This window comes from Rhipicephalus sanguineus, chromosome 2 (assembly GCF_013339695.2).
Source record: "Rhipicephalus sanguineus isolate Rsan-2018 chromosome 2, BIME_Rsan_1.4, whole genome shotgun sequence".
NCBI lineage: Eukaryota > Metazoa > Arthropoda > Arachnida > Ixodida > Ixodidae > Rhipicephalus > Rhipicephalus sanguineus.
In genome coordinates this window covers 139,962,791-139,988,909 of record NC_051177.1, presented here as the reverse complement: position 1 = coordinate 139,988,909, position 26,119 = coordinate 139,962,791, and the positions used below count along the sequence as shown (strand labels likewise).

Genomic DNA, 26,119 nt, shown 5'->3' with positions numbered 1-26,119 from the left:
GGCGCCCCATGGGATCACAGCGATACTACTGCCGCGGTTAAACATAAGATCGCGAAAAAAGGAAGTCCCGAAACGCTTTCATGGCATCTTTATCTCAAACAAGACAATAATAAATTAGCCATGTTGTCATTCATCTACTCTGTAATTATTTTTCGTAATTTGCCTACGTGCGCGCAATAGTTTTCAATCGAGCAGCGCGACGGAGCCCGTTTGTAGGAGGTGTTGGTTTGTCGCAGTCGCCTTCGCTCGAAAGTCGCGTGCTATGCATGCGGTTGGGCCTTTACAAAACCTGATGCGTTGTCGCCTCCGCAACGAAGGGAAAAAAAAAAAAAAAGTTCTCCGCCCGCGTCTTTCTCCTCCCGTGCCATCTCAGGTTTTAGCGGGAGGGCGTCCGCTCTTCGCGCTGCGTCGTCTGCTACCTTACAGCTCCGACTGCCATGACCGATACACTGAAATCTAAGAATCCTCGCATTTCGGGATATAAGTTCGTAGTACTGAGGTGTTGTTAAGATTACACGGGAATTAAATAACGATCGTTATTCTGAAATGTTCGTTATTCTGAAGTTCGTAGTAGTGAAATATTTTTACATTGAAACTATAAGCAGTCGGCACGGGATTTCTTAAAAGTTCGTTAATTTGAAATGTTCGTTAATGTGGTGTTCGTTGTAACGAGATTTGACTGTATTAACTGCTGACTTCCACTTACCGTAGCGGGATATTTCTAAAAATCGTGCATTAACAATGAGGACACCGTTGCCGGAAATCAAACGCGCTTCCCAGCGCAGCCGCTTAAGTAGACTATACTTATTCATTTATTTTGTGCCCACAGTGCCAGAAGGCATCACAGTCGGTGGAGGAGTTTACAATCCGCCTTAAGCAGTCAATTCTAAGCAAAAACTACTCCGAGGCAAAAAGGAAGAATAATTGTTACTGTGGTTTGAAAACACGATAACTAACACGCTGGCATGATCGAGTGTACCATTTTACACAACGCTCGTATCACAGGTGGAACAAAGAACGTTTTCATGCTCTGCTACGAAGCTGATTGATGGGAGCACGATAAATTGCCCCTCAACAAAAGGTTGGTCTAAGAAAACAAGGCCACTGCGGCGAGCGAGGCGACCTTCGTGCTGTTTATCGTCTCAACGCAAACTGAGCAGTGGGAAAACAGCACTTACAACGGTATGGACTGTCCGCTGATCCCTATCAAGATAGGGCGCTCGCGACCGCGCCCGGCAAAGTACGCAGTTCATGCCGGAGCCACAGCCCCCTCCAGAAGCTCCCACGGGCCTTTTTAGCACCACGGAATAAATCCGGCGCATTTCTTCTGCACTTGAGCTACGATCATCGGCTGGCCTCGCAAGCTTTCACTCGCACATAGAACGTATATACAACGCGCGGGGCAATGTTATCAGCCTTGGACGTAATACAGAACCTCACGGCGACGGCAGAAATGCGCCTGTGGTGTCCACATAATTGTTATCGCAGTAAAGAGTAACACCCTGTGCAGCGAATCGAGGAAATAAAAAAAATGCGAGCGGAGTACAGCGTGGCCCTGCTTTAATTATCTGTTGAATTAAAATAATTATGCAATCCCCTTTTATGTTAAGCAACAGGAGTGAAGTTGTGCTACCTAGAGAATTCGGTTCAGTGAAAAATCACATTTGAACCCGTCAACCTTGCCAGGAATTTATTCCGTACATATTTCACAAGAAATCCATGCTTTCATTTCATTGATCATACAGTAAAACATATATTTAGCGGAAACAAGAACACACTTCCATGCCATTTACGGTACTATCCACACAGTACCTTCTCACCAAACCCTCTTTGCTGGAAGCATGTCTTTATCACGCAGCTAACACTTAAACCTGGTGTTAATTATGCAGAGAAAGTACTCTTCGACATCTACATCTCCACAAAAATATCACACTTTCCTTGGCACCATCAGAGGTTCAAGTACAATAAACTGCTGTATGTATCTGTGCCATTTGATGACACAAGACAAAACTTTTCGGAGGAGTTTATTCCTCCTCCTCCGAGGAGGAGGAATAAACTTTATTCAGCAGAGCGAGCCGATGGCGAAATTGTCCAAGGTGGGCTGCATCCCTATTCATATTCCAATTCATACTCTAGCTGCAGTGCTGTGGAAGATTTCACTCCATATTGACACTTTCGAGGAGATATTTACTTTGCGAGCGAAGATATTATCTATTCAACATTACTGGATTAAGAGCAAGAAACATGAACAACCCTCATAAACACGAGTATATGCACACAGCGGAGTTCAAACCTCAATATTCAGCACTAAAGAACCAGTATTATTGCCGAGCGTTGCATTGCTGGTAGTCAATTCGGTGCAACAGGTGCACAGTCAAGTCCGCACGTTTCAAAGCACCAATGGAGGATTGCTGCTCCGAAAGTTCTTATCAGCATTACGGCTGATAAAAATTACAAGTATCTTGACTTGTTTTCACCACTCACGCAAACACGTAGATGCATTTCAGATCTGTGCACATGGGACTCCGAGTGTTGACACCTTATATGAGATATGAATCCATGTGATAAGTAAATCTAATGAATCCAACAGGGTGCTGTCAAAAAGATTCTTCTTAAATGTTTTTATAACCTAACAGATGTTGATGAAGAATGGCACAAATATTCAGAATGTCTCTCTAATGCTTCCATAAAAGTTTCATAGTGCTATCCCCAGAATTTTTTTATTCAATTAAAGTTTTACTTTTTGCATTTCTTTGCAGTTTGCACAATGCCTGTGGAGTTTTCAAAAATGCACTAAAAGGCTAGCTGAATATTTCCTGCACAGCTAAATGCACACCAGATATCATGGTATTCCTGCTTTATTTTTTTTACAACACAAAATTCTTGCATTGTGATCTTTTATGCTACCTTCATATCGGGCACACTCTTGGGGCGAATGAATAGTCACGCTATGAAATTAGAGAGAAACCAAGAAAACAGGAATGCCATGACATGCATTGTAGCCTAAGGAAAATGACAAAAGAAACAGAGTAAGAACAGGTCAAATTTTTACAAAGAAATTGGCTACGCAGGCTCACCAGGCAGGCAATAAGACACTTCTGAGGAAACGGCTCTAAAAATTTCACCTTGCCTCCACTCATCTAGAATGCACCTGGATTATAGTTTATGGTGTCCTTAGTGGTGTGTGGTCTCTTGGACATTTGATGCTTGCTCTGGTGTGCTTTTGTTGCCTTTTTTGTGCATGGCATCCCTCTCTGCAGCTCTCTGAATGGAAATCTTTCCAGGCTTCAAGACAAGTGATACACAAGATGCTCTATATGCATGGAGAGTTCCAGCATTGTACTTGCAGACTGCCAGTTGACAGCTGCTTCAGCAGCAATCAGTGAAGTGTTTTGCTCTGTCCAGAGAATCAACCAAAGTGGCAAATGAAGACTCACGGCAGCATTTTTTATTTTCTTGCCTTGGCGGCAGCCGAGCCGCTGAGGGTCAGACAGGCGTTGGTAGACTTGCAGTAACGCAGTGGCAACATGTGTTGCCAGTCTATACTTGTACAGCGGTAGAACGTTAAGCTTTTCAGCACAGTACCTGCACCAGCCCAGGGGTCCAGATGGGCAGAATTCGTGATGCGGATACGTATCTTGAGGTGATGTGAATGTTGCTTGAATTAACAATGGTGGTGTTTTTTGACAAACATGGGCCTCTTTCCAATCCATACAGCCTTCATTATTCTCTTTCTACCTATATCTATGGCTTCTGTTGCAACAAACAACACAGTCAAGCACAAACCCGGCGTAGAACTCACTGTGTTCACTTTATATCTTCGCTTTGTAATTATTTCTTGGTCATTTTTCTTTCGCTCGAATTGCAGCACAACATTGTATGCTCTCTTGCAAAACTGTATTTGTTCCCACTCCTGTAAAAACCCCCTCTTGGGGTTGACAGTATTAATAAACAAACAAACAAACAAACAAACAAACTTACTATGTCTACACCAATGTAAGATGCTCGAGCCCGTGTCACCCATGTCCTATTGTAGACTACTGTTACAGTTTTTTTTTGTAGATGTTGACTCCATTTTGCTGTAAATGTTACAGACAGCTGCCCAAGCATCAGCAAAAACCCTTGCTGTTGCCATTTCGCAAGAAGACCTGAATTTTGATTTTAGGTGTTTTTGAAATGTTTTGTGGTGCAAGCCCCTGTATGACACATTCATTACTGACCAAAAGTCATTTAGTCCAGTTGCTCCTTTGCTAGCAGTCTTGGCTTGAACAGCACGCATATTCACGTAGAAAGCCTTGCAATGCTCCACTCTGAGCAATGGACAGTCGCTCGAAACAATGTCACCAGCTATCGCAGCTCGATAACATTTGCGCCACTAACCCATGCCTAGTTCCCAAACGAAGAATCAGTCCAGGCTGAAAGTATCCCGGGAACAAAACATTATGCTGAGCTGTGCAACCAAAAACTCGTCTGCCATCTCCACACTGGTGCATTGGTCCCTCTCCCCTACGAGCTTCATTTTTCGCTCAGTTGCCAAAACGGAACTGAGTGAGAAGCTTGTGGCAGTATGTAGCGCAGCTCTAAGGGAGCCCGAATTCTAGTACCAGTTCTTGACAGTAGTTCATCCATGTGCAGTGTATACGGCCACAGGTCTGAAGAGTCGTCACGCGGTGTTCCAAAACGACTTCTTCTTGGACAAGTTGGTGCTCATTCTGGTTAGCTATGCTTGATTGTGACGCAATATACACTTTGTGAAAACTGGGACAGAAACGCGAAAAAAATCAGTTCCTCATCTTTCTCCAGGGCTGTTCGAGCAACGGAGGCAGTGAAGGGCACATACAGGCACACTCATGGACAGAGAAATGATGTCAAAGAAAATGAGGCTCTCGTCACTTCCAATTGTTACGTACAACATGCGCTAAAAAAATGGGTAGCGTTTCTCACATCGCTGGACGTCTTTCTCAGTAGTGAAGAGTTCCAGTATTGTACTTGTACTTTTCTTTCCACCACTTTCAGTTCATGTCATATCGGCCAAATTTCAACTAGAACACTTAAACAGAGCCAACAATAGCTTATTAAGTGGCCAGATTCGTCACAACATGACACGGTTATCTCAAGCAATTGCGCATATTTGCCATTATACTAAAAGTACTGAAGTCGCGTTTCAATCCATCAGGACTGACATACACATCAGTGGTGTCTGGTACCTCAAGACCATCAAGCGAAGTTTTGCCTCCTTCTTCCATGACCAAAGCTGTACTGCATTTGAATTCACTGCCATGAAAAGGTTACGTCATTCATGATTTCTCCTGCTCTCAAGGAATTGAGGCTCTGTAATTACATTAGGTAAACAGCTGTCTCACAGAGAAATAAAAATGAGACACAAATATTTTTCTCAGTATTTCATTAGTGTGTAGAGCGACGGCTAAGGAACATCTCTTCTAGGAACAATCATGTCATTGCTGACTAATGCAAAAATAAAGCTATAACATGCGGGTGATTCCATTAGTTTTGTATGAAGGAGTACACATTCTATGGCAAATAAATTAGTTACGAGCAGTGCACCGGCATCTTCTGTGTTGGTTTTTGTATCGCCTTACACGTTGCGATGCTTTCTGCACTTCTTATTTCTTGCTTGTGCTTGCAGGCTGTTTACAGAAGTTGGCCTCTTTGGAACAGGTATTTCGGTGGACGATAATTCCTTGCATGAATGAGTCATGCTTGGCAGCTTCCTAGGAACTTCAGTTTTCGTATCGTTGAGGTTCTTACTCGCCAGAACTTAAAGGTTGTGGAACAGTGCCAGCCAACTACAAGAGATAAGAGAAACAGAGTCCCCTGTAATAACTTCAAGCCACAAGCAGGGAGTCTTATCACAAAAAGTGTGCCGAAAGATAAGAATGCGAAAGGTGAACTTCTATGCTGCAAAATGGAGAACTAGCTGATGCACGAGTGATCCGAGATTTTCTACATATCCACATGGGCAACATGCATCAGTACAGTAACCACGGGCATTGCATAAGCCTGAACATGATTATGAAAGTCACATTTACGTGAATATAACATAACTTTGTTTAACCCACAATTCATTATGAGTATCTAATCTTCAACCCGTGATATCAGCATGAACAAAGCTTCATATTCACCTTGTTATAGATGTACATGTTTAGCAATGTTAAGCTCTATGGCCACGGTGTTAAACTGTCAAGCTGCTACAGTCAAGCGTAACAGCCTGTAAAGCAGTTAGGCTGTTGAATGTGCTACTCCCAAAAGTAGCCACTAGACTTCCTGTATCAGTAGTATGTTTACAGCGATTACAAAATCAAAAGGGCAGTTGGCATTCATCCTCAACATCTCGACGTCTAGAAGAAATTCATTTCACTGTAGAAGGCTGCAACGAATTCCTTGCCTTTAACTTGTTCTGCTGCTGAGACGCACAAACAGCATCAAACACTGTCGGGAAGAACGCATCCGAGCCAAAAACGTCAATGGCTTCTGCCCGGCGCAGCAGGTTAAAAACTGAATCTGAAATCAAAATGCCGAGATCAAAAGTAATTTGGCACAATGCCATTACTATAGCATTCCAATGCATGGATCAAAAACACTGCACCACAATGTAAACTACCATTAAGTTAAATGCAGGTGACTACAGAACACAACATAAGCATTTTAATTCCAAAACTGCACTGTTCAAATGATCACAGCCAAACCATAATAAAGTGTGAATTTATGTGGAGCTACAATACCCAAAACTGCTAGTCCTTTTCAAAAGCAATTTTGCCTGAACTAATTGTTGGGGCGAAGGTGTTAAGTGTGCAATCATGCAAGTGCACAGTTTATAATGTTCGCCCATCTGGTGGGTACACATTAATAATAAGTTAATGAATAGTAGAACTTATGCATTTCAGAATGTCACACAGATTAAAAACAGGAAGAATGCAGCCTAAATATAAGAGAATGCCTACGCTTATAGAACTGGTACTTACTTGAACAAGCAGCAATGAACAATTTCACATTGACGGAGTCATACTCAGCTTTCAGCTGGAATGAGAAGTGGTAAAATATAATTAATTTACCTAAGGTAAATAAAGACATCACAATGCATTACCTTACAATTGCAAAAATAAAAAATAGAAAAAAAAATAGCAGACTACTTGCTTTTTTTTTTCTTCAGACAAACGCAAGATTGATGTTTTGTCAAACACCGGGCAAGTGAGCATGCCGACAATTATAGTGACGGATCAAGACAATAAAATGAAAGCTTTCTGTGAAGCTTAAGCCAGGAGAAAAACGGTGGTAAGCAAGAAATTATTTTTATCAGATTTTACGCAAAAAATGGACATCCCTATACATTGTCTTGCACAATGTGCAACATGAAGCATAGAAGACTGTGGGCAATCGATGGTGAATTGTTTTATGTTTTGCCTTTCTACGTGTCATTCTTTTCCCCCTGCATTACAAACACATAACGAAAGCCTTCATCAGAAATAGTTTCAGTGTGCAGAAGATAATGTGCCAAAGCTCATGCATGGTGAACAGAGCCGTGTGTTTCCAGCTTCATCAGTGCAGCTTCCGAAGGCCAAAACACCGTATAGGAAACAGCTTAGCAATGCTCCAATCGACAATGCATTCTTACCTGCTTGAGCAAACCAATGCTTGTGCCATCCACAAAAGAGACACGTGAGAAGTCCAAGATGATGTGAGAAGGCACGGTTAAAGTGTCACTCACATTGCCAATGGACCTAAGCGAACTCCCATCAGCTGCTGCACTGTGGTCAAAAGATATCTTTGACTCACTACTCATTACTGGCACGTCCTGAAATAGAAATGCAATGGGGCAAAGAATAAGAGCAGGCAAGCACAATGATATCACTGAGACCATGTCCAATACCACTGAAGGACAGTTTGAATATTTTCGAGTGTTTGGGGATGCTCAGCTTTACTAAATGCTTCTGCTATTTCCAAATGGTAATATAAGGGCTTCAGCACAGAACGCTACACCATGATCAGCATGATTCAGATCAGTGGTTGTTATCAAAATATTTTCCATAATATGACAACCCACATGACAACATTATCTAATTATGCGGGTTCCAGTTGCAGGATATTTACGTCTGCCAGTGCTTGAGGCAGACCGAACTAGTGACATTTATGACTGTAAGAGTATTATAATGCTTCTATGCTATTTGCAAGTGGCAGTTGGCCCTGCCCTTCAATTAACAAAGTCGATGCACTTCAACTATGTTCGTCAGAATTCCCAAGTAAATACTTTGTAAGCAGGTGCTCTCAACGTCTGCTCATATGTGCTGGAGCATCTGTTTCTCAAGCAACTCCTCAGCATAGGAATCAGTATAATGGCTTCTTCAGGCATTAATGGGCTCTACACAGTAGACACAAGAAAAAGCTTACAGTTGGGCTCATTGGTGAATACAGGAGTACAGCAAATTTTAAACGTCTATCCCTGTAATCTTCTATCAGGTATGTGTGTGGCTGACACAGCTACATTTCACAGTGACTATTCTGGGAGAATATGTGGAATGTTACAACACAAAACTCGGAAAGACAATCTACAATGAAAAGTAGACCACATTTGACAATGGCTAAGGTAAACATACTTAAGTAAACACATGGCTCATAGAACGAACATTTACAGCAAAGTGTCGTCATGACAATTTGTACAGTAGCGCTCGATATGACTGGTAACGCGGGAGCGCGTGGCCTCATCAGCTCCTTTATCACTTATGGCTTCCACTAAGCTTTATTTCACCAACTAAACACTGTTCTTTAACTTGGGGATCATACAAAATAAGACAATAACATTTAGTGGTAGAAATGAGGGCAAGCTGATGTCATGTGCAATCTTTGAACTCATGAGGCCACGCGCTACCGTGTTGCAAGTAATATTGAGCGCGACTGTACATTGCTGCTGTCTTCAAGAAACAACTTATTGATTTGGAATGTGTCTCTAGTAATATCATTTATTTTCTTCTGGGCAAAACATGTCCACATTCAAGCGAAGATGCCAACTGCTGCATTACCAACTGCTGTGAACCCGGAAATCTAATCTGTCAGCCAGAGTGATAGTCGCAGAATACCCTTAGTTAAGGTTGTCAGAATAAAAATAAAGGCTATTGAACACAACGACCACACTAAATGAGCCTAGTGCACAGCAGCATAGCACCGAGCCATTCATCATGCAAATGCACACCAGAGAGATGCTATTAATTATATAGTGCAATCCATTTAGGTCCCTGGTTTTGATGACCTATGTGCAAGCTGTCAGTAACATTATGTTGCATTGTCGTTCGAGCAAGTAGAACATCGAACCAGCTCACTCGAGAGCAGTAGTGGAACTGTGTTTACCCTGAACATACAGATTCAAGACATATAACACAGATGGCGCTAACTGTCGGTAAAGTCGAAAGAGAATGCATAAATGCCAGATGAATACGAATGCGACAGCACCGTTGTGTGTATATATAACAAATAAGAAATGCCGCCTATCAAAATCTGCAACTGGAGTTCAAAGAGCGCAACAAACATGGTTTTCGAGCACTGACACACTCAGCCATTTCCACAGTAGAACAATAATTAAGTGGGCACACTTCGTTACATAAAACTTCTTTGAACAAAAAATATTGCATACTTATTTGATCAGCGTGAAAAAATGAAAGATGCAGAGGAAGAAAAGACACAGGACGAGTGCTGTCTTTTTGTACTCTCCCAGCTTTCTACTTTAAGGAATACTGCCAGTAAACAAGGTAAGCTCATCTAAAGGAATACTTACCAGAATATCGCATTGACGAGCTAGGCTGATCCAAAGCATCTGAAGGGTTTAAAGGAACCCCTGACAGCCAAATTTTGCTTTTGTTACTTTTAATGTGTAGTAAGTAGACCTGTGTCTGATAATCATAAAATGAAATCGTTAATGCTGTGACGTAATGGGCCATTAACGACAGCATAATTAATTATGATGAATTTTCACGTCATTTTAAAATGCCAGACAAAATGCCAGGGTGTAACACACTAGGCAGATACTCCTGCCAAAAATTACTGTCAACCATAGGGCACCTATAAAGCAACAATAGGTGACACACATCCACCTGTTCTGCACCTAACTCACAACCAAGAGTGTGATCCCTCAGAAAGAAGATACTCTGCTACACTACATTAAAACGCCATTGCTGTAAGCAGCCATAACCACCCAGAGAGCAGCACGGCAACATAGTGAGTGTGGCGAGGAACCATAGCCCCTGTTGTGCACCAGTCTACATTGTGCTGTGTGCGCCCCGGAAACTCGTCTGCTTGCGACGTCCACTGTACTCACAGAACAGCGAGGCATCACAGGAAGCCAGAGCAGCCACTAAACACGTCAGGTTGATGACAACGTCGCAAGGTGCTACCAACTCAAACAGGCACTCACACTTGTATTAAAATAACATTAAAATATGTTCAAGGCTACATTTGCCATTGATATGCGCTCAGAGGAAGCAATGCATTGGGAGAACAGAACAACACAAACATTTCGAGCTTGAAATTTTGCTGTCAGGGGCTCTTTCAGATTGTAAGAATAGAAGTGGTCCCTTTAAAATACAAACTTTTTCAAAGGGCAGGGCTTTCACCTACCTACCTTGGTAACATTCCCAAGGTTGCACACTGAAGATCTAAGAGCTTCTTTCTGGGCTTTCAACACATCCCTAACAACAAAGATAGAAAAGAAAAGATGCGTATGTCACATCTGCGTGTTCTACAATAACCACCAGGCTGCCATTCCTGTTGCATTAAGGAAGCATCAGGCTCAGCATGCAACCTCCTAGCGAAAAAATTCAGCTCTTCAGCATGTGCACACACTTTGTATAAAGTGTGCTAGTGTACCAAGCTCTATATTATAACATTCATTTATTGTCTTTTCAGAACACTGAAAAGCAGGCAGCCTGGTCACGAGCTCAGAGTCCTCGGTTGCGCCACTTCGTTCTCCTCATCTTCGCTCGCTTGTCCAAAAGCTGATATACCATACTGCACTGAAAATAAGGTACCTAACTCTAGCACACTGTAAAAGAGTACCGACTTCTTTTAATGATTTTTCTTGTGCTTGAAATGTAACTTTCCACAATATCAAAAACACCACTCTCATAAGAAACTTGGCAAACGATATAAGGCATGAAAAGAAGACATGGGTGGCAACATGGCCTTCAGGTTTCTGCACCATATTATTGCGACACCACAGGTCTTGATGGTGCCCGCTATGGCCTACATAATCCATTATCAGCAAGCAGAGATTACTCCACTGTGTTCTACAGCAGCCAGAGACAACACCTCAAGTTGTGGGAACTCCTTCTGAGCCTACATGGCCAAAATATGAGAAGTTATAGTTGATGATAACTCTTCCATCAAAATCGGTATAACACAAAAGCGAAATGTGTCTTCCAAGCAGATGCATAGACACTGTACATCATTGTACTTTAAGGATTAAGCGTAACAAGTTAACAAGCTCATTTCTTGATGTTAACAACCAAGGGGAGACACAACACGACAAGTATGGCTGGACTAGAGGAGAAGACGCAATGTACAAACTAGACGGGAGACGCAGACTGGATCGGAACTAAAGGGGAGACATGACAAGCATGGCCCACGTCTTCCCTCTAGTCCAGCCATGCCCTTTCAAAAGCCCAGAGGAAGTATGCATTTGTATAAGGTTTGTGCCACTTCCAGTACATGTGTTGGTGGCGCAGTGGTTAGAGCACCTGGCACCTACCTTCGCTAATCACGAAGTTGCCGGTTCGATTCACTGGCGGAGAGCCCCACACTAAAAATTTTCTTTCAGATTTGTTCATGTGAACTCTCCACATGCACTTTTACTGACGTCATTTTCAGGACAGAAGCGACATCAGTGAATCTTGGTGGACCCCGCCAAAAAACACTTTCACATTAAAAGACTGCAATCCGAGATGAACGAAAAAAGAAAATTTTTTGAGGGCTGATTTCTTTGGTTCATACAACCTTAATGAAAACCAACAGATAATGAAAGCCAAGGAAGGTAGAGGGGTGTGAATTGTACTGTTTTGAGTGTATTTTAGTAATTGTGATATAGGTGCAAAGAAAGTAATGTGGACAAAAAGACAACCTGCCACTGGCAGGGACCGAACCTCAAACCTTCAGATAAAGCGCCCGATGATCTACCAATTGAGCTCCTGTAGTGGTCATCCTATCATCCACTTTATCGGGTATTTATGTGCATGCAAACCTGGGAGTGTTAATCAGCGCCGCTCGAAGCCATGACAACGAGATGTTATTCTGACGCACCAGCGTTGAGGTTTCGGCACAAAATGTTATGAAGACATTGACCTTCCAATAAAGAACATGACCGCGATATTAACGAAACTAGAGTTCTAGAACAATGAAGTATAAAACTGATTTTGAATTTCTCTTTAGTGTTCCTTTAATCGTGTTCACTACACTAGCACATCACCAGTGTCAAATTCCTCGAAAAAGCAGATGTCATGCAAGGCTCAGGCAAAGCACTAAAGTGTTTTAATCTTAAGGTTGCTACTGCACCACCTCCCATCATAATCGCTCCATAACCTTAATTATTTTTTTTCCTTTAATCCTAGAAAGAGTTGCTTCTTGTTATGTTGTTTGCAATCCCATGTATCATTACTTACGATACTGCAGATTTGGCCGAACTGTAACGCTAAGAAATAGTGCGTCAAAGAACACATATTCCTAAGGTACTGCTCTGAAATTCTTTTAAAGTGTTTAATGCTCAGGAATGAATTCTGCAATGCCACTTGCTTAACCCTTTGCGGTCCATTGTCTGGCCCCTCCCGACAATGCAACATAGCCGCAGCAACCCGTTTTTGGGCGCTGCTGAACAAGCTCTTTCGTGGTTGGTTCACGCGCGCATTTTCTCACTGCATTATGCACCATCCATAAAGAAAGTAAGCAAGCTTCTTTTACTTGAGCTTTGATTTCTTCAGTTTTGGTTCAGAACAGATGGAAGGTGGGTGAAGGGTTTCAGACAGCAAAGAGTTAAGACATTTTATCCATGGAGAATGAGTGTTAAATTGGGTGCAGCAGCCATACTATGTCAGTATATAATTGCAAAAAAGCTGTAAAAATGTGATGCACGTTACTGTTCAGCAGCTTAAGTGAAAAAGAAGGAACAGTTGCAAAGAAATATTGACCTCTGTCACTCAACAAATTGATTTATTATTTAGCAAGCTAAAGAAATTAAATTCAGGGGTATTATATGCTAAACCCAGAATATGATTATGACTCATGCCACAGTGGGATACTTTGGAATAATTTTGATCATGAGGGGTTCTTTACCTTGAACCTAAAACAAAGTACTACTCAAATATTTTTGCACTTCGCCTACATCAATATGCAGTCGCCATGACCAGGAATAAAACGCATGCCCTTGTCCTTAACCGACAATGCTATAGCTGCTAAGCAACCACGCCGGGTGCAGGCAACTTACTGTCACATTTACAAAGCATTATAGCCATGCGTATGGTCGACCACAAATAAAATGCCTCCTGTAAGAAACCCTTGGTTGAAGCAAGCTTTGATGGCTCACAGAACACTCGTCACAGGTGCCTTAAGGCGGGACGTGGGGATGAAATTGCGACAATAAGAAAAAGAACAATTTTTAGGAAACACTCCTTTCGGCATCTGGAATGCCTTGTCTACACATACTTGGCAGGACAAGCCCGCTTCCGTATGCATAACACAGTTATTTTAATATCTCACCTGACAGTGAAACCAACTTTCTTGTTGAGCTGGCCTCTGAAGTACTCGGTGTTGGCAAAGTGAACCGGTCCACCAAAGTGGAAAATCTTGATCATGGGGATTTCAGCAACCTTCATCGAAAGAGGGCAGGAAATTTAAACTCTGCAGATTGTAACTGGTATGCAAACTTATTATACAGCAAGAAATTAGTATTGTAAAGCAAATTTTTAGCACTGTAAACGACTGCACTCAAATAAATGTTTTTAGTTAAACAAAAGAATAAAGAACAAACGACCTTGACACACAACTAAGTATGGCTGCCAGCAGCAGCAGCAGCAGCAGTAGCAGCCACGCATAAGCATCTCCCCAAAACATTTGCTCTGAAGTTATCACATGTTACTCTTAACCCTCGAGCATTTCTAGCATCCATAAATTCAGGCAACGAGAGCATACTTCACCATTTGGTACTTCTTGATGGGCACAAAGAATTCAGTGTCAGCTACAGGGCCAAGCAGGAACGCCTTTGGGCTGCGTACGTGAAGAACTCCTTCTTGTCAAGCGGCCCGACATTCTGTTATAGCTAGTAATTAACTTGCAAACAACACACTTAAGCAAGTAACAATATATGTAATCAAAAGAGGTGTCCAAGGGGATGTTCCAATTGTTTGGTATAGAGAATAATCCAACATACCTGGCTTTGACAATACTAGAATAATTGAAGCAGCTATATCAAACTTATTGCCGTTACTTTTAGGGATTACAATTATTTTGTTGTATGATAAGCCATATTCATTTCGTTATTAGAAGGCTTAGCTGTATACGAAGCACCATTTCCACACCACACAATGGAAATGCAATTGCATTGCTATTTTTTTGCGTCATGTTAACTTATTGACTCCGTCACATTATTTTTAACATCCCAAAGCAAAGGCAGGTAAAAAAGATGCAGTAGTGAAGATCTCCGTATTATTATCAGCCACCTGGGGACAAGCCTTTATGAACTGTGGCCACACCAGAATGTATCCACCAGACTTGGTGGACACATGACTCCATGCTCACCAGAAGAATGCCAGATTCACTGACTTAACGTCAAAAGTTTCTGCCTCTTGTAACAGCTCCACACACCTACACAGCCATGCACCAATGACCCACGTATTGTATCTACCGTTCCCAAATATAGTTCACAAAGACAAAGCAGAGTATGGCATAATACTGCCCGAGACATTTTGAAGCAGCAAATGTGTCACATGGTATGGCATTACAGAATTAGCTTTCTTTTCAATACTAAAACAGACAAAAGACATCTGCTGTCAAAGATGAAAGAAAACTAATATGTTTACTAAAAAAAGCTAAACAACAATCAAGCGAGAAACTCCTCTTCATGTAGGCAGAGTAAGACTAATTTGCGGCTCAATATTCTGTCAGCAAGAAACAAACACACCTACCGTTGGATCTTGTAGATGAGCGTGAGCAAGGAAAAGATGATGCCAAACACCAAGCCGGTGATGATGTCAAAGACGACTGTTGCACAGAACGACACTAACCACACTTGCTGCAAGGGAGAGAAGTTTCGCAGTGGTGTGGTTGTCGAGCAGCTCTAGCACTTCCCATGTCCCACATCACTAACTTTGTGCTCCGCTAATACGTACTGCAACAGCACATATTCCTCTTTTTTTCCTTAACTTCACAGTGTACTGCAGCTAAAGATTTGCAAAATTTAAATTGTGAGATTTAATGTCACGAGAGCGCTAAGTATGTCTGCCAAATTATAATTTCTGGGTTTAATGACCCAACATTTAACAGTACGTTATGGGGAACACTTTCACAGAAGGCTCGATACGAACTTTTACCATCTCAAGTTAAACATCCTCACTAAAAGTGTGCTCACTTTCGGTAATTTAAGTCATAACATTTTATCTCAAGACATATTAGTTGCAATACACACCATTAGACATAAATGAAATTGCAACTTAATCACTGGCGTTTTCACCACTTCCACCTCTTCTACATGTTATGTCGCAAGGGATGCCTGCCATAAATCATGCCTTTAAATAATTTAAGCACAAGAGCAGTTGCTCGTTACTTAGCCTGTTGACTAGCAGCTACAGATGTTCTTATCTAACTCTTTTGAAAGCTTTTAGCACAACTTACTCCATCAATTTTTGAAATGTTCCAGTACCGTTTGAAGTTTCGAACCTGCATCACGATGCTCTTCAATGATGTCACAATGATCGCAGCCAGGACACACTGAAATAAACATGGAACAACCACTCAGTACAGAAACTAGAAAGCACCTTTATTTTTTGCATTACACTAAATGTACGCAAGCTAACACACCCAAATATGATATGTGTATGAGATTTAACTGCAGTGGTGCATAACCTTCGAGAGCAGACATTCTCATAGATACTGTAGCATTGTAAATGGTGCACCCAGCCACTCAAGTTGTGAAGTTCGAAAGATCAGAAAATGAACTGGAACCATCTATCTCTGCAAGCGCCCAATTTAAAGACTAGACTTACGTCTCACGCTAAAAGCACAACTAACTAACGAATCCAATATGTCACAGACAACTGAAGCTGCAAAACAGCTATGCGGTGCCTTCATTCACAATTTTCTCTGTTTTAGTTCCCACAGGCATTTCTTTTTCTGAACATATCAGTTTGGGCTGGAATGGCATTGAATTTTGAAGCAACCAGGAGCAAAGAGATTTAAACGTTATGAAATTACATAGTAGGTCAGTTAGTAACTGTCAAAAGAGCAGGTTTGGCGATGTTGCAATAACAAAAACTGAAGAAAGCCACATTCAAAATAATGAGTTTTAAAATTGCTGACACATTACTAAACTTCATCTAAACAGTCAATTATGCCTCCTGTACCCAGTATCAACTTTGTCAAGTACTGCAAATTTAAAGATAATATTTAAAGATGAGCAGCTTTCTGCTAGCGATATGTCTTGAAAACAAAAACGTCCCTTTGTGTGCATTACAGGTATAACTACAAAACTATACCAGTAAGAAAAGGAAGTCTGTACTGTTAATACTGAAGGAAGAGGAAAAAAACTAGGACTTGTTAAGGCCTTCTCAGTTAATACTAATGAGTACCTACTTAACAACCGCAAACAACAATAGGAACTAAATACATTATGAGAAACATGAGGTGGATCATATTCAGTGCACTTATAACAATTTGAGAGTTCAATAAAGGCTTCACCCACAAAACTACATGGCAGCTCTCCTCTACGCCTCAGCGCACATAAACTTAGTTCCTGATAGATGCCATAACTGAGAACGCGTGTGTTTACCACGATATGATGGAAATCAGCTAATGCGATTGGCTTGCACACCTCTGCAATTATTCTGTGAGTTGTGAAATGGTCTATTCGCATCTACATTTTTAAACTCTGGCGAACTGTATACTGTTCACACTATGTGCAATAGAGGAAATCAACTGCTTGACCTACGTACTATGGGAAGTTCTTCCAAGTAATGTCCCAAGAAAAGAATCATAAAAATTATGATGATGATATTCACAACGCTGACAATCTGAAACAGAGAAACAGTTAACGTAAGCACGTACCCATCACAATTTCTCGTGCCTGGCTTCCTGTGCATGGCAGAACGGGCCAGACTAAACATGCTACTCCACAGTAGAGGAACAAGTAAAAAGCAAGTCAAACTGGTAATAGGCAATTTACAGCTCCAAATTCAGGAAAGTGAGAATAATACAACATCCAGAGAGCTACAAGCAAAATAAATTACCTTTTTTAGCACAGAAAGAAAGAGGCTGCCTACTCCATTCAAAGTCAGCTAACAAGGAACAGCAGTAAGTACATACACAACAACAGCGCTATTGTGCAAGGAATGCTATGTCAAGGCAAGCACAGATACAAGTTGCTGCAGAAACAAAACAAACTGAAGACTCAGCTGTCACAACATCTACTATACATTTTTTAGGGGCGAAGCTCCTTAAGGCGGCACCCGTTCGTCCCTCGTAGTAGTAGTCGTAGTGTGTAACCAGTCTTACGCTTTGACCTCCAAGGTGGTGCCGGTGGGAGATTTTTCCTGTGCGTTGTTGAAGAATAAAAAATTCGCAGCGTGCGCGTTTACTAAAAGCCGAATACTTCTGTCTCTCATTCCCCATTAGCAGCCATTGGCATGTTCCAGTAGGAAACGTTAGTAGAAGTAGAAGTGTAAGTGTTAGCTAAAAGCCGACTTCTTCTGTCTCTCATTCCCATTAGCAGCCATTGTTTACCTCCAAGGTAGTGCCTGGTGAGATTTCTCCTGTGCGTGATTAAACAATAAAAATTTTGTTCATAACGCCGTTGATTGATGAACTAAACCAACGAAAGACGCCAGATGTTTTGTAAAAGCATAACGAAAGAACGCCAGATGTTTCTAAAGCAAAACGAAAAGACGCCAGCTGCTTAACGAAAGACGCCAGATGTTTTCTAAAGGAATGGTTTTCTAAACAATGAAAATTCACAGCGTACATGTAAAATTAAAGTGAGCTGCAAGTTGTCATAACTCATCGAACCTTTAGTATAAACGCGCCCGATCTCACGTCGGTGATGATGTACTGGGCAGAATTCACGGAAGATTCACGGTTTACCGATGAACCTCCGCAGCTTCGCCCACTCATCATCATTCACTCCGTGGATATGCTGTGATTTTTTTCCTTTTCAACAGCAAACAGCAGTTTATACTGTTATGGAGAGATGAATTGAAGGAGATCTGGAGAAGCTGATTGGTTTGTGAGCATGTTGGTCAGCCATCTTGGCTCTTTTGACCTTACCTGTCTTACTCTGACATCTAGTGTCACCTAACATTATTATTATTATATTCCTTTTCTTTACTGGCGCAAATGTTACGTCAGGCCTACGGCATGTCTTTTCTAAAATGCTTCAACGTTATTACAACATGGATGAGGAAGAATATTAAGTGATGTAACATGGCTCTAAACAAGACTAAAATATCACGGCATACAAATACCTAACACTGAATAAAAAAACAATCAACATTCATGCAATAGGGCGTTATGAGCATCAACAACACGACAGCACAAAGACATCATGTAAACAATGCTTGCGGGAGTGCTACGACCTCACAAGGGTCCGGATTAAGAAAAAAAATAGTGACGAGAGCTACTCTCAAAGAAAGCCTACAAAACTCGCAGCAATGGCCTCCAATGTCACCCACCTGAGTCTTGCCACCGGCGCCCTCTTGGACAGCGCTGCGGGGCACGGACGCAGCGAGAGGAAAGCAGGAGAAAAAGGAGGAGAACACGTGGCTGGCTCCGAGGGCGAGGAACTCCTGGGTGATTAAAAAAGCGTGCAACCACCACCACTCGGTAACTCTACCGTGTTGAACTGTGCTGGACTTACTTAGCTCCAACATGTTGACAGGGAGAGAAAGATGTAGTGACACAAGTCCATAAAATTCGGTGCAGATTACAAGAAAAATAGGTTCACATTTGTGAATAAAGCGCAACAACACTGCCCACGTAATGCTAAGGTTTGGTTCCCATTGGCGGAGCGTTGTCTTTTTTTTTTTCATCCACTTTCATTTAACTTTCTTGTATTTACTGAACGTCAATTCAAAACTACAAATAAGGACCCTTATGCTTTCATTGGTTTCATTATCTGTTGCCACATATGGTTTTGTCTAATAAACATGGGTCCCTTTTATTAATAACAAAATTTATTATTCAGAAGCTTCATATCACACAAACTAAGGAATCATCAACCAAGAAGGTATATTAGAAATTAAAGTAGGACTTCCGAGTCATTTAAAATGCCTTCACCTGGGTTGGCTTCAGGAAGCTCACATTTCTACATGTTCAGCTTGTGGCTTTGGCAGCGTCTTTGGGACCTATATGTAAGGCTTACGCAGGGTCATTTCTCGAGAAAAGCACATCTTGGGTCACAAACCAAATTAAAAAGCTGATGCAGCTGTCCAAGGACACCCCTGATGAAGGAGTCTAAATGACTAAGAAATTTTGGGCTAATTTACCAATTTTCCTGGTAGATCATTGTTCAGTTCACTTAATGCAAATCTTCCCAACCAAAATTATTTCAATTGAATGCAATACATCTTAAAGTACAAAAAAACTTGCAAAGCTTTCTCAAGGATACTCAGACAAGTAAAGGTCACAATGTCTATACATCTGATTTAGCAATGTTAAGCAGTTGCACCAGATTTAGTATTTGTTGGCCTTTTTTTTTTGGCCCATACTCATTACAAGCACGCCCTGCAAACTAACATACTTTTACAATCTAATGGTTAAAACCATAAGTGCAATGTATGGTGGTTCCGACTGCTTTGTTTCCAGACAAGTTATCACTTAAACAATAATTACATCACAAAGTAAATATTTCATGTAGCAGTCATCAAACTGGTAAAAGTTTCAAAGCATTGCAGTTGGGTAGGGATCTTCAGTAACTATCACAAGTTACTGCTTGCCTCCATACCTGCAAATCTAAACAAGTTAAGCTGAATACAGCCACAAATATGTATAGTACCATGTTTCATTTACAATACAATATGTGACGCACCGTGAAAACGCATTGCACTGTCATGCAAAATGGGGTCATACACATAGAGAGAGAAAAGGCACATCTGGCAAAGTGTGCACTTGTGATTAAGTTGTTTACGTCACCTCTTTTTTACTCAATGAACCGTTTGCCTATCTGTAATGCGAACTACTTCGTATCCAAGCTAAGCTTAAATTTTTAAGGGGCACAGCCTACGTGGTGCCACACTGCCCACATGCATGCCCAGCAAATTAGACCACAACTTCACTTCTTTGGGCTCGGGGCAATTATCCATTTACTTGCAACCTTACCAGTTAGGGGGCTTGAAATGACAGCATTCAGTGCAGCGAAAGACTCTTGCTGATGCACAGTCACGTAGTCAAAATGTTAAAGACAATTTTATGCAGTGACTCACTTTTGTTGCTGATGTTTCGTCTTTGTGTCCTTTGACTCATGTATATGCGCTACTGTTTACTGATTGTTGTAACACGCGCGCTTCCAGGATCCTGCACACACACAAGCAAGGAGCACACTTGCCCCTTTCTTTCGGTTGTTTCCCTCCCCTGCCCTTTCCCACTTTCTCTGCCTGTAATTTCTTGGCAACCATTAGATGCCCATCTTTTGCATGCTGATAGCAGCCACTTCCTGTCAGAGGCAGCATCCCTGCCATCAACGTAACACTCATGCTGAAGTCTCCTTTTTATTATTTAATTGTTCATTTTTAACTTCTTTAGTTCAGACTACATTTGACCCTGCCTATCTATTATCAAAAGTTCCACTGGTTTGATAGATGCACCTACCGTAAAAACCGGAATATAGGTCGGACCGGATTATAGGTCGACTCCCCGACTTTTAACTACTGAAAATCGAAAAAAAAAAAAAGTACATGGTATGGTCAAAGTATCAGAAGGCACGCTTACTGTGAAACGCAAATTCAAATGGTGCACAGTGATAACGCCATTTATTTACGTGTGTTTTTACACGCAAGTTCCACATGGCAGAAATCCAAAGGATGGGCTCAAACACTACCTTCGTGAAACGTCACAACGACCATGACAGCGTTTTGAGGTCACTGGTAGCACAATCACGATGGGAGCACGGCCCCCTGGTGAACTTTGCAACATTCGTCTCCAGCTCTTGACACTGCTGTTTGGCACCACAACAGTTTTCTTCGGATCGCTGCTGTCATGATGTGATCCTTCACCCTCCGCCAGTAGCGAATGCTTCTGTGGTGCACTCGATCTGCCGCTGATTGCAGCCATACGTGCCGCTGTAACCAGAGCTGCCGGCATTGCAGGAAGCAACAAAGAAAAAGTATCCGGCGAGAACACCCGTGCAAAGATAAACTTTCAGTCATTGTTTGTGACTCACGGCTCCTGCTCGCATTCACGCGCGCTAGCATCCGATCACATCTTTCACACACTTCCGACGAGATTTCTTCACGCCTTCGCGAACTGGGTCGCTGTTTTCTTGAACGCTGCGGTGAACTGTCGTTGGCCACCAGTCGAGAAAAATAAAAAAGCAGTGCGGAGCTCATATAGTCACAAGACAATAGCCAAACACAAGATGAGGCCGCCCACGAATCAAGGCTGGTTGTAAACAAAGCGACGCCGATGATTGCGATGGCGATGGAGGCAGTTGACTTCACTTTCCCATAGTGGCTAGACTTCTGAAGTTTTTCTGCTAGTGACCGGTATATAGGATGGGGGTCGACCTTTTATGACTGTTTTTCGGGAAAAAATTCAATCTATATTCCGGTTTTTACGGTACACAGGCACATTACTGAAAAGGCAGGCACTGCCAAGGCTTCAATGTAAAGGATAAAGACTAAGTAGAGTACAAATGGCATAATACTCCATTACATGCACCTCAATGGAGCCTGGATTGTTAGGCTATAGCTTACACGTGCCTATTCAACAATACAGTCAAACCTCGGTGATACGATCACGGCTCGTACGAATTTTGGGGTGATACGAATTTTTCTGTGGTCCCGGCCAAGGCCCATTGGCCTGCAATGTATTGGAGTACTGTTGTTGCGAACCAATTTGCATCCCGCGACACTTGATACGAACGTACGCTAGCGCACAGGTACGAACAGGTGCTGCCCACGCTGTCGCTGAAGACGTGGTAGTCACGCGCTGGCGCGGGCATGCGCGCTGCGCGACCATCAACGGTGCCTCGTTGCCTCTGAGATAGTGCGCATGAATCTTGGAGGTCGCTAGGCGCCTTTGCGTTTAGGTTACAGGAGACGTTGACGTCGCGTTTTTTTTTCCCGAAGCGTTGACGCATGCTCCTGTGCTAGAGGCAGCAGTGTACTTGCACTGTGTTAACACGTGCCTGCCACGTCGATGCAAGCCATGTCCCTGCAATCAGACATTCTATGAAAAAAGACTGAAACTTGGGCTGCTGGTCCGTCATGAAGTCCCATTAAGGTGGACGAAGACCCCAAGAGAAGAAGCGGACGGTCTTGGCGAAGGAGCTTGGCCTCTGCCTATCGTGTGCAAAGCGCTTCTTAAGTCACTTTCGCCGCAGTACTCTGGCGTCATACAAAAAAGCGTAGTAAGATTAGGAAGGGGTTACTAGCGGTTACGAGGCACAACACTTCTGGTTCATTAATTACACACGCGCGCATGCACCATATATTTACGAGTACAACTATGATCGTTGACGTCTAAAAACTTTACTGACGATCATTCTGAGCTGTTCATGACGTCGCTGTGGCCCTGAGAAACAATGAATAAAAACGTATGCCAACTTTCCCTTATTGTCGCGTACTAATTTTTCATGTTTTCTGGTGATACGAAATTCCGATGATACGAATACTTTTGGTAACCCCGCAAGGTTCGTATCCCCGAGGTTTTACTGCAATTGTGCATCCTTGTAATTCCTCCAGAGCTTCTGCGCTACCTGTGCTAAACTGCAGGTAGTGCTCTCAACTTCACAGGTGCTTCTATGGCTTTTCGTGGCACTCAGTTCTTTAATGCCATCCCAGAGGCTCTGCCCATGTTCTTTCTGGCCATATTTGTGGCTGTTGCAGCTTTTCAGGCCAGCTTAGAAATCATGTCAGCACTCACTGCACTCAAAGATCAACAGTGAAGTTTCACACACAAGTGCCGAAAACTATATAGTACCTGGTTGGCATCGACAGTATAGCCATGTTTCAGGCCAAATATCCTCCCCAATGAGAGCGTGATGGCAAAGCTGACGACAGCCATGACAAACGATTGTGGCAGGATGGCAGCTATCAACGACGTGTTGAAGCTTGGAAGTGAGGGCTCCGGCAACCTAGCATGTGGTGGCAAGAACGATAAGGAAAGATCAATGCATCAGAACCATCTTGGTTGAACAGACTCGGATAAGCAGTACAGCTGTCATCAAAAGTGTGAAGACCAGACTTCCTGCTAAAAAAAAAAAACAAGTTATTGGCAGCTCACACTGCCAACCTGAACATGACGAATGGGCTGCAATGTTTACAATGCCAAGTACAAACTGTAGCCTTCAGTTTCAGGATACATGTCAAGACATTACGAAAATTCTATTTTTTTCACGCAACCCCTGGTTTAGAAACATCTAATCATGGGTGTAACTGAGCAAATACCTAGTCTTTCAGCTATGAATCAATATATTTATTAAACAATTCGCAAACTTCTGTTTCTCATTGATTTACCTTAAGAATAAAGCATGGCTGTGGCATTATGCTTGTAAGTTTGCCGCACGCTAACCACTTTTATGAGAGGTTCGTGTTTCTTAGAACATCACTGCTTTCTACATCCCACTCTCTATTTCTTTGGAACATCTCTTTTATGTACAATAATTTTCCTTTCACCTTTCTATTTTCTAGCCTTGCATATTTCTCATGGAACAGTTCTAGTGCCCATTATAAAGTGAGACAGCTAATCACCACAGGCTTTCATTTCCTTCCCTTCTAAATTTAACAAACCACTAGTTTAAACTTTGTAAATTACTTATTTTGCAGCTCTTCAGCTTTCAGGCAACTACTGAACGTATTTTGCCCCAATTATTTTAGGCCTGCCTGTTCTTCATTGTTGCTGCAATCTACAGCACTTTTTTATTGCTGTACTATTCTACCTCTTGTGCAATACAATACATGTGATGGTGACAACAGCATAGAGCTATCGTTTCTGTCTACTGCACTTCCTAAACATTGCAGCCTGGTAAAGTTCCAATGCTTTCCACATTCTTGCATGGATTTAGAAGTTGGCATTGTATGATTAAAAAAAAAGAATCATATTACAGCACTGATAGGTTCGTGCCATAAACAACATATATTAGTAAAGTCTTAGAATAACAGAGAGCTGAGCTAGTTGGTAAGTATTCATTCTAAAAAGACAGGGTGTTCAAACACGGACACAAGAAAGAAGTGGTGTCCTGACTTCTTCTATGCGTCCGTGTTTGCATGCCCTGTCTTTTTAGAATTAGTAAAGTCCTCCTATTGCATCATGCTCTGCATTGCTCAACCAACACAGATGATCATATGACAGAACAATAAGAGCACACCCAAATATAAAGGCCAAAGTGGACCAAATGAGCACATAGGTATCAGCAGCTTACATTTGTGGGACCGTTCCAACAACTGCAATACCATGGTTTTCTTTCATGTTGAGGTAGTGAGATGCCAGTGTGAACAACACCACCTAAGTGTGAAAAAAAAAACACAAAAAAACATGCAGTTGGATGTTGCAGTTTAACCTCATGGCACAAATACAGAGATATAAGGAGGTGGTAGGACATTTCATACATCTTAATATGAATACAAATGTATGTTGTTGCGAGCAGACAATAATATTATAAACTGTACATTTTACAATCAGCCTCACTACTTCATACTATCAACTTTGCAAGCATCCCAGAGTGCACAGGTAGGCATCATTGCAATTAGAATTACAGCATAATGCTCATGATCATATTTGCATTGGTTATGCAATGATAATGCATTAAAATTTGCATTCATCTTGATTTAGTTGAAGCCTCTGAGACAAGCAACTCCTACTGCATAGCTTGAAAGCCACGGCCAGGTATGCAAATTAACCGGGAAGCAGCAGAGTGGCAGCACCAATTATTCGGTTGAATTTACGTGTAAAGGTTCGGGACCACACATATAATACATATTATCTGGGATTCCCAATCAGCCTACTATGAATTACTAAGGTTCCGCTGTACTATAAGATGAAACATTCGTGAACACAGCGTGTCGGTGGATCCGATGTTTTGACAAGTGGACTTTTCTTCAAGGCTGCGCTGCAAGAATTCCAAAGAGAGAGTTGTAGATCGTTTTGCAAAACGTCACACTTGACAGCTGCAGCCTAGCAGGAGACAAGTCCGCTTGTCGAAACGTCGGCTCCATCGACACACCGTGTTTAAGAATATTTTATCTTTTCAAGCATCCATCTTCCCCCAAACTTCTGCCATTTCTGGATTTCCACTGTACTACAAGTGACACTTTGTAATATGCTCACTAGTACATAAATGCACAGACTGTAAACAGATGAATTCATGTTTTCAGGGATGCAACAGCCGAAATGGGATTTGGAGCAATTTTTGGAGCAGCAAAATGTTGCTTTTGGAGCATAAAAATCCAAATTTGGAGCAGGTCACGAAAAGAACCCTGCATTTTTTAGCCCGAAATCCCAAATTTGGAGCAGTATAACAAAGAAGGCTTATTTTAAGAAAAGAAAACAAAAATGTGTAGAAACCATTAAACATCAGCTAATTCGTGCACAGTGCACGTGAACACTACTATTTCAATAAAAGCATTGAGTTGAGCCACCCCACGGTGCGAACAATGACTAAGTTCACATTAGCATTTGCAGGACCTGTCAAATAATTCGACAGGCACTG

At 41.9% G+C, this 26,119-nt stretch overlaps 1 protein-coding gene across 1 annotated transcript in view; it reads right to left on the bottom strand.

Moving 5' to 3' along the window:
• Nucleotides 1–1,676: 1,676 nt before the first annotated feature.
• Nucleotides 1,677–26,119, bottom strand: part of LOC119383723 (solute carrier family 26 member 6) — a 47,747-nt gene continuing 23,304 nt past the window's right edge. The window contains exons 8-20 of the mRNA XM_037651995.2: nucleotides 24,833–24,915; nucleotides 23,392–23,545; nucleotides 18,927–19,040; nucleotides 17,196–17,273; nucleotides 15,880–15,975; nucleotides 15,174–15,280; nucleotides 14,187–14,256; nucleotides 13,750–13,859; nucleotides 10,628–10,694; nucleotides 7,634–7,813; nucleotides 6,984–7,038; nucleotides 6,407–6,522; nucleotides 1,677–5,807 (exon numbers count right to left, since the gene is read on the bottom strand). Coding sequence (XP_037507923.1) covers nucleotides 5,766–5,807; nucleotides 6,407–6,522; nucleotides 6,984–7,038; nucleotides 7,634–7,813; nucleotides 10,628–10,694; nucleotides 13,750–13,859; nucleotides 14,187–14,256; nucleotides 15,174–15,280; nucleotides 15,880–15,975; nucleotides 17,196–17,273; nucleotides 18,927–19,040; nucleotides 23,392–23,545; nucleotides 24,833–24,915 — 1,272 coding nt within the window. The 3' untranslated portion in view covers nucleotides 1,677–5,765. The remainder of the gene's footprint in view (nucleotides 5,808–6,406; nucleotides 6,523–6,983; nucleotides 7,039–7,633; nucleotides 7,814–10,627; nucleotides 10,695–13,749; nucleotides 13,860–14,186; nucleotides 14,257–15,173; nucleotides 15,281–15,879; nucleotides 15,976–17,195; nucleotides 17,274–18,926; nucleotides 19,041–23,391; nucleotides 23,546–24,832; nucleotides 24,916–26,119) is intronic.